The sequence below is a fragment of the Lissotriton vulgaris genome, chromosome 11 (genome assembly GCF_964263255.1).
Source record: "Lissotriton vulgaris chromosome 11, aLisVul1.2, whole genome shotgun sequence".
Taxonomy (NCBI): Eukaryota; Metazoa; Chordata; class Amphibia; order Caudata; family Salamandridae; genus Lissotriton; species Lissotriton vulgaris.
This window is the reverse complement of record NC_141699.1, coordinates 885,684-900,434: the sequence shown is the minus strand read 5'-3', so window position 1 is coordinate 900,434 and position 14,751 is coordinate 885,684. Positions and strand designations below refer to the sequence as shown.

Sequence of the window (14,751 nt, the reverse complement as noted above, 5' to 3'; positions counted from 1 at the left end):
TCTCCTTTGGCTTCAAAAGAGAAAATCTGTAAAAGATTCTGACTCCAAGAGTGAGGAGAGGCCTCATACCTCCTCTAAGAAAAGGAAGGAAGAAGATCCTCCTTCTGTGCACAGAGATCCGAAAAAGTTAAGATCTAAGCGCAAGGGGTCTTCCGTGGAAAAAGGGTGAAAAAGGAGCAACCTGGCTATTCTCATACCCAAAAAAGATCTGGTTCTGGTCCTCTCTGTGCCACATACTCCATCACAGAAAATTTGCCCGTCGACTGGGCTTTTTCCGCCTCCGACCGTTGAAATGAAGGGGGCTCCGTCAACTGTTTCTTCAGCACCATCTATGATGTTGAGGGTCAAGACTATGACAGCTGTGGCGTCGACGAAAACTGGGAAAGTTGATGTCAGCGGCTTCTGTGCGGAGTTCGTCGTTGAGAGCTGCGAAGTTAATGGTTCCGTTGGGAGTTGCCTGGACGACGAGCGTCTCTGCCCCGTCGATGGACATTTCCACACCGTCAGCACAGTCTCTAACAACAATCCTGTCGACGAGGAAAATGGACATGCCAGTCTCTAAAACAATACCTTCATTGTTGCAGGACTTTTCCGAGATTTTTCCCCTGCCTCCTTCTCGCCTTCTGCATTTCGGCAAATCGAAGGATGTAGGTCCTTATGGCCCGCTTACAGCCCATCTCAACTCAGATTAAAGTGCTTGGAATCAGAGGAAGATCATCAACCAGATGACCCTTCTGCGTTCTTGGAAGGTGAATATTCCTTCTCAGACAGAGCTCAGGCATGCAGCGCTTGGACACTTTTCAAGAGCATTACCCCTATTATGAGCAGGAAGAGGAGGGCCGTCAACAGGAACCCTCCAGTAACGTTTTGATGTCACAGGTCACAGACTTACATATGATGCTCAGTGACTACTATAAACGTTTCCCTGTTGCTATTGTAGCTCAAAAGCCAGTTTCGCGACAGGAGGATCCTGTTGTTATACCAGATCAGGGAAACTCTACCTGCTCCACCAAAACAGAAGTCCTTACCTCCCCTGCCGATTCTTGCTCGAGCATCAGACAGCGGTGACCAACAATTGGAAGAAAGGGAACTACAAGTGGATTCTGATGTCCATTAAGAATGGATGGAGTGTGGCACACACACCACCTTCTCCCACGCTGCCAGTGGCTGATTCTCTTCCAGCAGATTTCAGCAGCTTCCATGACCTTCTCGAGAGGGGGTTGAAACGTTTTGACCTCCCCATGCCGGTCAAGCAAGCGGAATGCTTCTTGTATGATTTCAAGGCTGCCATGCAGTGTTGTGTTAGGGCAATCCCTATTGTTGACTTCTTGTAGAAAGAAGGCATTAAGTTGATGAAAAATCCAGCTACTGTGCCAGCAGTTATTCCAAAACTGTAATTATGCAAGCTGCTCAAAGGCGATCTAAGAGCCCTGCTACACCATGTACCACTCAGCCAGTCAAGGAAGGGCACAGGTTACACAATATTGGGAAGAGATTTTCCAAGGTGCTGGCAACGGCAATCAGAGCCTCCAATGCCATGGCCATCCTTGGTAGGTACGATAGGCAGATGTGGCCTCCATTGACCCTCAGCAGCCAAGGAGACTTCCTCCCCCTACCAGTTGTGAGCCAGGAGGTGCATTTGCAGAGTGGTGGAGAAAGGGGGCATGGCCTCTGATGACCTCTCAGCAATCTCACTGTTTGGGACTTTGTGGAGGCAATAGGAGGGCTTGTTGGCCTGCAAGGACCCACAGCGTTCGAGTAGACTTAATTCCTCAACCAGCAGTGTGCCAAGAGGCACATTTGCAGAGTGGTGGAGAAAATGGGCATGGCCTTCAAAGATCCCTCAGCAGTGCCATTGTATGGAACTTAATGGAGGGTCTTTTGGCCCCCAAGGACCCTCTGAAGCCAAGGGGACTTCAGCCCCCAGCAAGCAGTGCACCAGGAGGCACGTTTGCAGAGTGGTGGTGAAAGGGGGTGTGACCTATTAAGTGCTCTCAGCAATCGGGCTTTGTGAGACCTACTAGAGGTAACAGGATGGCTTAGTGGCCCCCAAGGACTTTGCAAGAGTGGTGGCGAAAGGGAGTGGGGCCTCCGGCGATTTGCCAAGCCGGCCTTTTTTTCAAGCAAATTATGGAAAGGGGCCATGTGACCCCTCTTCCCTGGGCCAATTGCTGCCCCAGAGACCCCATCCCCCATGGTCAGGCCTTTCTTGAATAGGAGAGGGGGGAACCATGCGACCTCCCCCTGGGCCGATTTCGGCCTTGGGGACCCCATCCCACTAGGCCTGTCCTCTATAGTGGGTGCCCTGGTCCCACCCAGGGCAACCACTCCCCATTAATGGGGACAGCAGGGGAGCCTAAAGGCTCCCGCAAACCCTTCTGGTTCCCCGCCTCCTGCGGGAGCCGGAATTGCTTTTTACAGAGAGGGTGCTGCTAAAAAGCAGCTCCCTCTCTGTAAAAGCAATTGGTCACCGCATTCTGGCAGTGAGACATTTTTCAATGCTCACACTTGCTGAAAGCGGAGCACAGTTTTATCTCCTGCCAAACCATAGCAAACTGCTATGCCCTGGGGATGTTCCCATGAGGCACAGGGTCAGACTGATTTGCATATAGCCATGTCTGAACTGGGGTGGCAGAGTGGGCTAAAGAACGGTGATGGATTAAACCCAGATCGTTTGACTGGGTGTGAGTGTTTGATTGATTCAGATGCTCCGTCCATCACCACCCCCTTTTGAACCGCTTTTGGCCGCCATAAGTGTGGCAGGGTATGCTCAGACGTGAGTCCCTTGCTCACTTTGCCACTGGATTCAAGCAAGCCGGGCTGAAGACGTTCCTCGGAAGCTTGTTTCCGGTCCAGGGAAGACATGGCTTGGCAGTTCGGGCTGGACTGTTCCCATGAGGCACCGGGTCAGACTGATTTGCATATAGCCATGTCTGAACTGGGTGGCAGAGTGGGCTAAAGAACGGTGATGGATTAAACCCAGATCTTTTGACTGGGTGTGAGTGTTTGATTGATTCAGATGCTCCGTCCATCACCACCCCCTTTTGTACCGCTTATGTCCTGGGGATGGGCACCTGGCCCTGGAGGTGGTGGTCCCAAGGGCCATGTATGGCTCCAGGAGGAGGGGGCCATGCGGTCCCCCACCAATCGTTACTTTCATTCCGGGGAGGTGGTACTCCCTGGGGCCGAGCGGCTGCAACGGACCCCTTCCAATTATACTATTTGAGCGCTGGGGAAGTTAATTGCCCTGGTAAGGTGGTGGTGGTCCCTGGGACTGCCGGGGGGATACCTGGGCCTTCCGTAGTTCTGTGACTGATTACCCCAGGAAGTGGCGGTCCCCGTGGCTGTAGGGGGGATGCCCGGGCCCTCCCCATTTCTATAATTACTTGCCCCTGGGAGGTGGTGTTCGTCCCTGGGGCGCGGGGTGGCATGTGGGCACCCCCCTCATAATTCAAAAACATTCCCTCCGGGACTTGGCGCACCGGCAGCTTAATAAAAATGTTTTGCAGGAGCCTGCTAGTCTTTTTTTTTTTTGCCTTCGGGTTTGCTGCTGGTCTACCTGCAAATTCATGGCAACATTGAATTAAATAAAATGCTTGCAATCCCCGGCGGGGTGGAGGGGGGCGGGGGGGTCGGTTATATTCCTAACCTGCCCCTTTTTCTTCTTTTTAATTTTTTTTTTACATTTGACTTTTTTTGTGGGACTGGGCTTCAAGCCGAGTCCCTATATGGCTGCCAACACTTTCTGGTTGAGTGGTTGGCTGGCAATCAAATTTCAGTAGGATCCACGAGTCCACTGCAAGGACTTATGTCCCCAGATAACTATATTTTTCAAACTTAAATATCTCTAAAACTACTGAACAGATTTACACTAAATCACAAAAAGCACACTTTCTGGAATTTGGTGTAATTCCGTTCAGTGGTTCTGGCTGTAGTCATGTTCAAAATCCTTATGGGAAAATGAATGGGGAAAATGTGTTTTGGGACCCCCCCTTTTTTCTCGGCCCCCACTTGACAGATCACCCGTAACTTTCAACCCAGAAGGTTTGAAAACTGAACGGAAAAGGAAAAAAAGTTGTGAAAAGTTATTGGCAAAACAAAAAACGCTTTTCCTACGGAAACATGATCTTAAATATAGCTACCTACTGGCAGCTGCCAGTCGGATTGATATATGTATATATATATATATATATATCTGGGGTGGATATCATCTTAGAACCATTTGACTTCATAAAGCAAGTGCTCTTGAACCTCCTACTTGAGGATTGACACTTTGGTCAAGCCCTACTCGAACACACTCATAATCCAGCAAAGATTTAATCAGGTTCAGCACACCAGGGGGCCATCAGGGTCAGGTGTTCTCTCTTCAGTAGACCTCAGCACAGCAGTCAGCCCTCATGGGCTGGTGTTCTGTCTACAGTGGACCTGATCACAGCAGCCAGCCCTAAGGGGCAGGCGTCCTCTCTTCCACAACAACCGTTTATCCAGGCCTGATCTCAGCAGTCAGCCCTCAGGGGCAGGTGTTCTCTCTTCCACAACAACCGTTTCCCCAGACCTGATCTCAGCAGTCAGCCCTCAGCGGCAAGGGTTCCCTCTTCCCCAGTAGCCATTTCTCCAGATCTGATCACAGCAATTAGCCCTCAGAAGCAGGTGTTTTCTCTTCAGCAGACCTGATCACAGCAGCCAGCCCTCAGAGGCAGGTGTTCTCTCCTCAGCAGACCTGATCACAGCAGTCAGCCCTCAGAGACAGGTGTTTTCTCTTCAACAGACCCAATCACAGCAGCCAGCCCTCAGAGGCAGGTGTTCTCTCTTCAGCAGACCCAATCACAGCAGCCAGCCCTCAGAGGCAGGTGTTCTCTCTTCAACAGACCCAATCACAGCAGCCAGCCCTGAGAGGCAGGTGTTCTCTCTTCAGCAGACCCAATCACATCAGCCTGCCCTGAGAGGCAGGTGTTCTCTCTTCAGCAGACCCAATCACAGCAGCCAGCCCTCAGAGGCAGGTGTTCTCTCTTCAGTAGACCTGATCACAGCAGCCAGCCCTGAGAGGCAGGTGTTCTCTCTTCAGCAGACCCAATCACAGCAGCCAGACCTGAGAGGCAGGTGTTCTTTCTTCAGCAGACCCAATCATAGCAGCCAGCCCTCAGAGGCAATTGTTCTCTCTTCAGTAGACCTGATCACAGCAGCCAGCCCTCAGAGGCAGGTGTTCTCTCTTCAGTAGACCTGATCACAGCAGCCAGCCCTCAAAGGCAGGTGTTCTCTCTTCCACAACAACTGTTCTCCAGTCCTTATCACAGCAGTCAGCCCTCAGGGGCAGGTGTTCTCTCTTCAGCAGACCCAATCACAGCAGTCAGCCCCCAGGGTAGGTGTTCTCTCTTCAGCAGACCCAATCACAGCAGTCAGCCCCAAGGGTAGGTGCTCTCTCTTCAGCAGACCCAATCACAGCAGTCAGCCCCAAGGGTAGGTGTTCTCTCTTCAGCAGACCCAATCACAGCAGTCAGCCCCCAGGGTAGGTGTTCTCTCTTCAGCAGACCCAATCACAGCAGTCAGCCCCAAGGGTAGGTGTTCTCTCTTCAGCAGACCCAATCACAGCAGTCAGCCCCCAGGGTAGGTGTTCTCTCTTCAGCAGACCCAATCACAGCAGTCAGCCCCAAGGGTAGGTGTTCTCTCTTCAGCAGACCCAATCACAGCAGTCAGCCCCAAGGGACAGGTGTTCTGTGTGACTCAACAGGTAATCCCAAACCTGAACTGTTTGAGTCAAACCTGAAGTGCCTCCATCCTTACTGTGACATCCGTTTTTGGTAGGGTGCCTGCAGCTGTTCCTATGAGGATCTGCGCTTGAAATGTATGTGTATTATCTTCATAGAGCGGAATGGTCCTGTAGATCACATATGGCATACATTTATTTGGAGCAGACTTTGCGGTGCTGAGTTGACGTGCTTTCTCTCTTTTTCTTTTCCACTTATTATTTCACTTTCTTCTTTCCCTTCGCCTTAGGTCTGGACATGGAAGCAGGGAAAGAAGGTGGGACATGGCTTGGAATCACCAAAAGAGGAAAAATGGCAGCTCTGACGAACTATCTCCAGCCGAAGATAGATAAGAACGCGAAAGGCAGAGGTAAGGAACCTTGATAGAGCTGCCAAAGATGTTCAAATGTTGCATGGGGGCAATAAGCTCTGGAAAGACGCCAAGACCCTACTTAGGAACTCAAGAATTGAGTATCTGCATGAAACACAATCTGGCTTCGGGTTTCAGCATAGAGACTGCCCTCCTTGAGTTGGCAGAATCAGTGAGATGAGCAGTAGATTCAGGGGCATCAGCATTGCTGGTGCTCCTGGATCTGTCTGCAGCTTTCGACACTTTTGATCATGCTCGGCTGGTTCAGAGATTAAAATATATACTCTTTGGGGGAAAGGTGCTGACCTGGCTGCAATCCTACCTCAGTGGCTGCTCCCAAAAAGTCACCCTACGCCCATTTACATCTTAACCTAAACCTCTCTGGCGTGGCGTCCCCCAGGGTTCTGCGCTGAGCCCTTTGCTTTTTAATGTGTACTTAGCTCCTCTCTTCTCTTTGATTGCCATCTGGGGTGTTAAGGCAATTTCTTATGCTAACGACACCCAGTTGGTTTTATCTTATCAGGAGCAGACGGAGACTTTTAAGCATTTAAAACCGTGTTTACGCACATCGCCCTCCGGATAAACATAAATAAACTAAAACTTAATGCGGGAAAAACCTAGGTGCTGTTTTTTGGAAAGGGCCCAGTGCCTGCGCCAGATCTGTGGTGGCCTTCAGAAATGGGACCTCCGCTCTCCCCCAGCGCTAGTATTAAAAGTCTGGGGGTGAGATGGGAGGCCAACCTCTCCTTCTCGGCCCAAATCCAACAGGTTTCAAAGCAAATTAAATAATCTTCGTAAATTCCTACATTTGCTTCCAAAAGATTGCCGTAAATCTGTAGTCCATGCCACTGTAACATCCAGGCTGGACTACGCGAACAGCTTGTATCTCGGCCTGCCCAAATATGCGATTAGACGTCTGCAGATGGTGCAGAATGCGTAGGTAAAATTGATTAGACTTATTTCCTTTCGACATCATGTCTCGTCACACCTACAGGATCTACATTGGCTCCCAGTAGCAAAAAGAGTAGAATTGAAGGCCTTGACCCTGGCCTACCGCGCACTGAAGGGAAAATGTCCCCAGCTACCTTAAACGTAGACTCTGCTGTTATAAGCAAGATCGGTCTCTGCGATCGAACACTCAGAACCTGCTCTGTAACCCCCGCTTTGCGAAAGCCCGGCTGGGTGGTAGGGTATTTTCCCTTAGAACCGCTAAAATGTGGAATGCCCTGCCTGGGTTCCTCCACCATGCAAATACAGAGTCCTGCTTCAGAAAAGCACTGAAGACATGGCTTTTTAACCATAACTAGGTCTGCCACCCAGCTTTCGAAACTACCCTGAATGCGTTGCTTACTACTTGAGCCCCGGGACACCTCTGTTGTTGGGGTAGCTGTTGCACTTTATAAACTTCAGTATTATTATTATTATTATTGTTATTATTATTATTATTATTATTATTATTATTATTATTATCTGGAGTTCCAGAACAACCTGGTCCAGAATCACACTGCTATATGTTAAAATCAGGGTGCAGCAGGGTACACAGCAGAAGGTTCATACGGAGACACATTAAAAGGATGGTTCAGTTGGATACACTTTAAAAGGAGGGATAAGATAGGTGTGTATTAAACACAGGGTTCGGCTAGGTGTACGTGAAACACATGGTTGAGACTAGTTTTCATTAAAAGCAGGGTTCAGACAGGGAAACTTTAAGCACAGAATTCAGGCGGGTATACTTTTAAAATCTGGGTTTAGGTGAGTATACATGAGTTCGCAGGGTATACAGTAAACGCACATTTCACATGGGTATATACATTAAAAGCAGAGTGAAAATCATTTATAACTGTTTTGATCAAACTGATTTTACCAACTGCAACCAAGAAAACATCTTCAAAGCAGAGTCCTGAAGAGTATTCCAAGCAGAGTCCTGAAGAGTATAAATTCAAAAGTACAATTTAGACTTGTTTTTAATAAAACCATGGTTCTGACACATATACATTAAAGCAAGGGTTCCAAAAGGTATACATTAAAACTAGGGTTCAGAAGCCATAGATAAAATAAAGGGTTCAGAAAGCTATACTTGAAAAGCAGGGTACACCCGATGTACATTAAAAGTAGGGTTGAGAAGATATACATCAAAAGCAAGGTTCTGACTGGCATACATTAACATTAAAAACAGGGTTCAGATGATGCACATTAGATACAGGGTTCTAAAAGGTATACATTGAAAGCAGAGTTCAGATGGAAATATATTAAAATTAGATTTCACATGTGTATACATTAAAAGCAGGATTCAGGCAGCTATGCTTTAAATGCAGGGTTGAGATGGACATATATTAAAAGCAGTGTTCTCATAGGTATACATTACAAGCAGGGTTCAGGCAGCTATGCATTAAATGCAGGGTTGAGATGGGCATATATTAAAAGCCGGGATCAGATGCGTATACATTAAAAGCAGGGTTACGGCAGATATGCATTAAATGCAGAGGTGAGAAGTGTATACATTAAAAGCATGGTTCGGACTGGTATATAAATTAAATACAGGATTTAGATGGAAATATATTAAACACAGGATTTAGATATATTCAGGGTTAAAATGGTTATCAATAAAAGCAGGGTTCAGATATTCATAAATTAAAAGCAGGAGGCAGACATTAAATGCTGTGTTGATGGGTACTCGTTGAAAGCAAGGTTTAGTCATATACATTAAAACAGGGTTTAGTCATATCCATTAAAAATAGGGTTTAGTCATATACATTGAAGGCAAAGTTCAGGCAGGGATACTTTAAACAGAGTGTTGAGATGTTTTAACATTAAATGCAGGGTTTTTAGGGGCATATATTAAAGGCAGGGTTCAGATGTGTACATAATAAATCATGCAGAATTTAGACGGGTATATATTAATAGCAAAGTTCAGACAGTTAGATAATAAATAATGTGGGGTTTAAACGGGTATATATTAATAACAGGGTTCAGATAGTTAGATAATAAATAATGTGGGGTTTAGGTGGGTATATATTAATAGCAGGGTTCAGATAATTAGATAATAAATAATGTGGGGTTTAGATGGGTATATATTAATAACAGGGTCAGATAGTTAGATAATAAATAATGTGGAGTTTAGCCGGGTATATATTAAAAGCAGGGTTCAAATAGGTCGATCGTAAATAATGTGGGGTTTAGACATGTATATATTAAAAGCAGGGTTCAAATAGGTCGATCGTAAATAATGTGGGGTTTAGACATGTATATATTATTAGCAGGGTCCAGACAGGTAGAAAATAAATAATGTAGGGTTTAAATGAGCATACATTAAAAGCAGGGTTCAGGAAAGTAGTTAATAAATAATGCAGTGTTTAGACAGGTATATATTAAAAGCAGGGTTCAGATAGGTATATAATAAATAACGCAGGGTTTTGACGGGCATATATTAAAAGCAGGATTCAGGAAGGTAGATAATAAATAACGTGGGGCGTAGCCAAGATGTCGTCTGCATCGGACACTTGCTAAACAAGCTATGTGCCTGGCCCAACAGCTAATCTGAAATCCGGCGTTATCAGCCTGTTAACAGGCCTATTCTCGCTTGCCCAAACACTCATAGAGCCAGGTCTGGCTGTCGGCTGCGCCGATTTGCCTCAGAACACATCGACACGAAGTTGTGGCAGAGTAGGGCCTGTGGCGCACTTATCCGGAGATAACTCACAGGAGCGGGAGTGGTCCTGTGGATACAGAGGGGAGCAGAGCACTGGAACTGCGCCGCCTGGTGGGCCTGAAGCATTACTGGGCCCCGAAACTGGGCCGGGGAGGCATGCAGCGCAGACTGAGATACGGCCCTGCTACAGGTGTGGCCGGCTCCTATGGACTGCGGAAACTTGACTTCCATCACTGCCGGATATCAGAGGAGGCCCCTGAAGGGTGCAGTAGGGGCAGGGAGGACTTCCAAAGAGTCTGTGCCGAGGGACGAGATGGGCAAAAGACCGAGCCTGACACGGAAGACATCTTGCATTGCTCCCTGGATGACGGTTTCGCCACTGCCAGAGGGCTGGGCCAAGAACCAGAGTGGTGGTAACAGAGGGGCGACCTGGTCATTTTTGGAGGCACCATTTTACCTGTGCCTGCTGACAGTTTACCCTGCGATGGACAAATGAGTGGCGACACAGCTTTGGTGGTGAGGTCGGGCAGCAGTGTGGTTGTGACGCCCCTTTCTCCCCGAGTCATGGGCACGGTGCTTGCGACTTGTTAGGGACCGATCGGTCTGGGCTACCCTGGGGATCTATGACCACGCCTGTTGGGCCCCAGGGGAGGTGGTGAGCTCACCGCTTCCATACGGTGCTGCGGGACTCCCTGGAGGGAGCAGAGGTGCAGGGACAGACATTGCGACCTGCACACAGGAACACTGCTCGGAGCGCTGAGATGTCTGATCCCTTCAGCAATTGACATTGAGGAGGTGGGGGCTCTGGAGAGTCCCCGAAGTCGCTGAGAAGAGGTAGCTCCTGCTACGATATGCTTGGGAAGACTAGACCTGCCTTACTGAGGTAAAAGTAGCTGTCCTGGTCTACCCCAGAGATTGTGATCCTAAGTTCATGCAACAAAAGGAAGGGGCCCCCTTGGGTTGGGGATCACCCTGGTGTCCCCTCTGTACAGACAAATTGCCCCATCTTGAACTGATAATTACCTGCCATACCCGTCCTTGACCGTGAGGTGCGGTGTGGTGTTGGTGGGTGCCCTGTGAGGCTCGCTGCGACTCAGGCCCCTGCATCGAACTTATGGCCTGTGGGACTGCTCTGTCATCAGCCTGAGATATTGATGAGACTGAGAAATGCGGCAGTGAACATAACCCGTCTCTGGTGCCAGAGTGGGGACCTATTAGGGCCACATTGGAAGAGTTGCACGTGATTCCCTAAGTGTCTAACCCTGTTTGTAATACCTTATCGACTGCGGCACTGATGGGGAAAGCAAGGCCTTAACAAACAGGAGCTGAAGTCCCTGAATAGTACTGTTGAGCCACGGCGGAAGATGACGACACCACCCCAGCTGTGGAACCTTTGCGGCTCCAGCCGAATAACATCCTAGCGGTCATAGCTGATACTAAGGCCACCCTTCAACAAGACATACGGTTTCAGTGGGCCTTGGCCTACTGGGAACGGAACACCACAAGTTGGCGGACCAAGTCAATAAGGTAGAGACCACCATTACAGAATTTCGACCTGAATGCACAACACTTACGATTCAGATGTCTAACCTGAGATACAAGGTCCTGTTTCTCGAATGACGTGCAGAAGATGCTGAGAGCATCAGTAGACGTAACAACATCAGGGTTGTGAGCCTCCCAGAGGGAGTTGAAAAAAAACGATATGCTAGACTATCTGGTGGACTGGCTACAAATGGAGGTAGCCTCGGCCTACTTACTCCCTTCTTTGCACTGGAGCGGGCCTATTGGCTAGCGGCGTGGCTGTTGTCCCGGACAGATTTCCCAGACTGGTGGTAGCCAGGTTTCTCCACTTTCGAGACAGGTATTATATTGCAGAAGGTGGGTTTATAGGACCCCTACACTGTGGACAACGGCAGGGTCTCCATATTCCCGGACTTTACAGCAGCAATACAGACCAGAAGGGCCTCCTTTATCCATCCTTTATTCCAAGTCAAGATGGCCCTCTGTGAAAATGATATCCAGTACTCCCTGATGTTTCCATCCAAACTCTGGATTATTCTCGATGGCTCTACACACTTCTGTGAAGATGCGGCGGGGACAGCCCTCCCACAAGAAAATTCGACACCGCCGGTACCCAAGCTTAGGGTACGGACGCACTCATGCAGGTCTGTAAGTGGTGGCCCCAGGAGTGGCCTATGCCCCTCGAAGACTGAACTGTAATGCGCAGCAGCCCTGCTGGCAGTAGCAGACATTGGTACAAGAAAACCTCAGGAGCGGAGTCTGCGTCAACCTTAAATCAGTGGTGTCCTACTCAGTGTCCTCGCATGGTTGATGAGATGGAACTCCCAGTGGTCGCACCCCAGACGGCGGATGACCTGGTTTGATATCCTTTGTGATATGTGGTCCTGTTGATGCACGGACAGTGGGGTGTTGGGGGTGAAGGGTTGGAGAGGAGGTCTCCTGAACTGAGCCACACATACTCATGCGGTCTATAATCATATTGCACCATGTGTGAATCTGATTGACTGCCAGAGAGACATTTGTACTGACCAAACTGTGATGGACCGGTAATGCAAGGACTCGGCTCACTTGTCTTGGCCCGCACCTCACGGAGAGGCCCTTGTAGGCTGACAGGGGGACGATATTCATTTAGGAAATGTTTGAGGTATTCAGTTTGGACGGCCAGCCGTTGCTGTTCTGCCCTGGGGTTGGGGAGTACATAGTTGGGGTTTGTTTATGCCTTTCTTTTCCCTTTCATTATTCTTTTGGTTTGTGCAGGGGCTGCGCAGCACGATATGGGAGTTGTGACCCTGAGGGACTGTGGAAGGTGTGGCTCTCTGCGTCTCCCTATGGCTGAACGCTGACATGCTCTTACATTTATTTCATGGAACATTAGGGTGATGAGATTGCCCACAAAGAGGCATACAGGGGAGTACAGGTGGCCATGCTTCAGGAGACCGACCTTGTCGGGGCTGAAATTGATTGCCTGAAACGTAGATGGCGTGCCCAGCTTAATGCTACTTCCTATTCGGCTTATACCGGGGTGAGGGGTTATTATGGATTAGGGCAGGGGTCCCCTTTGAGCTCACCCGCCCCATTATAGATAAGGAGGGTAGATATGTTTTTGCAGAAGGTAGATTGTTTGGGAGGAAAATTACACTGTGAAGCATCTATGCTCCGAACGAAGACCAGTTTTCTTTCCTCCACTCACATAGCTGACCTACCACCTGATAGACTACTGCTAGGAGGTGATTTTAATTGTGTACTATTTGTACTGCTGGATCGCACAACCTCACCTCTGACCGGGCACGGGCAAGCTGGCAGAGGGACTACGAGACTGGGTAGGGCACTGGGGGATTGTGGATGTTTGGAGGACCCAGCATGGACTTCTCATACTTCTTCCATATCCATAACCTACACACCCGGATAGATCGATTTGTATGTTCTCAGAGACTTACCCAACATATTGTGCACTCTGAATATCTGGGACGGGCCTTGTCCGACCTCAGCCCGTTCTCCTGGGAGAGAGGGGGAGTGTCCACCTGTCCCCATGTGGTGGCTCAGTCCAGCCTCTCTGGAAGACACATGCTACTATGATTCCCTTGCGTGTGTGATCTGACTGCTTCACTCGGAATCAGGGCTCTGCTTCCTCAAGTATAGTGGAGTGGAAGGCTTTTAAAGTTGTGGTACGGGGCATTGTCGGGCAGATGGTCGGTACCTAGAGGTAGACACTATAGGATAAACTGCATACCTTGGATAACGCCCTTGGTGCCCAGCCAGAGATACTAGATGAGATCCAGGAGACAAGGGAACCGTATAATATCACTCTGGAAACGGGTGCATAGTCATGATTACAAACAATACATTAACAGGGCGCACAACGAGGAATGGAAGGCTGGCCGACTGTTAGCATGGCTCATCATACCAGACTGTCGGGGGCATTACACACATCCAACAGAGGGATGGTCGGTCTCTACACTTGCCCACAGTAATCAATAAAGAATTCTTCAATTATTGAGAAGGCTTGTATGCTACCCATGTGCCCGTCACAGCAAAGGCTCGGTTGGCCTTTTTAGTGGCTATACCACTGAATACATTTTGTTAAACAACACCACAAAGACCTGGGGGAACCTGTAACGATACAGGAGATCCAGGTAACTTAAGGAAATAGCAAGGGGAAAAGCACCAGGCTCCGATGGCCTCCCAACTGAGTTTTATGTAGTTTATGCGGGGACCATAGCCCCATGGTTGGAAAAGCTGTTTGTTGGACTTGTGGTGGCTCAGTACACTCCTGGAGTCCACCAATGACGCAGTGGATATTCCCCTTCCCAAAACTAAGACACATGGAGCCCAGGCCACCGAATTCCACCCCCTCTCTATGTTGAACATAGACTTTAAGATCCTTTTAAGGTTTTGGCCCTCCGATTGCTCCCACATATATGGGCTCCGATTCATGAAGACTAAAGCAGCTTTATTCCCATCCGCTGCACCTCTCAGCACCTTAGGCAGCTTTATCATGTGATGCATCATCCTGAAGCCCTTGCAAATCGGGACCCAGTGCTGATGTCAGTGGACCTTGAACAGGCGTTCAACACTGTGCGGTGGGACTTACTATTTGATGTGATGCCTAAGATCGGCCTGGGAGAGAACTGGGTTAAGTGGGTCATATTGCTATACACCGTTCTGACGGTCCAGGTCAGAACTGCCGCCACGCTCTCCCCACAATACCGAGTGTGTAGAAGCACGAGGCAGGGATGCCTGCTGTCCATGTTGCTGTTTGCTCTGGCCATTGAACCCCTCACAGAGCTCTTCAGACAGGAAGGCCGGGGCTCTGGCATGACAGGTGAGGGAAGAAAACACATTATCTCCCTTTATGCGGATGATATACTCCTCTACCTGAGAGACAGGGCCTAGGGCATTACAAGAGCTTTGGAACTTTTACAGGATTTTTAGCTGGTGTCCCGTCTGCGGGTCAATAAGACCATTGC

The 14,751-nt window shown here is 48.9% G+C and overlaps 1 protein-coding gene across 3 annotated transcripts in view; it reads left to right on the top strand.

Annotated features, from left to right (window-relative positions):
• The window catches only part of TANGO2 (transport and golgi organization 2 homolog), a 781,874-nt gene that overhangs the window by 420,998 nt on the left and 346,125 nt on the right, over nt 1-14,751 (top strand). For all 3 annotated transcript variants that reach the window (XM_086942620.1, XM_086942621.1, XM_086942622.1), the window contains exon 5: nt 5,995-6,114. In XM_086942620.1, coding sequence (XP_086798746.1) covers nt 5,995-6,114 — 120 coding nt within the window. The remainder of the gene's footprint in view (nt 1-5,994; nt 6,115-14,751) is intronic.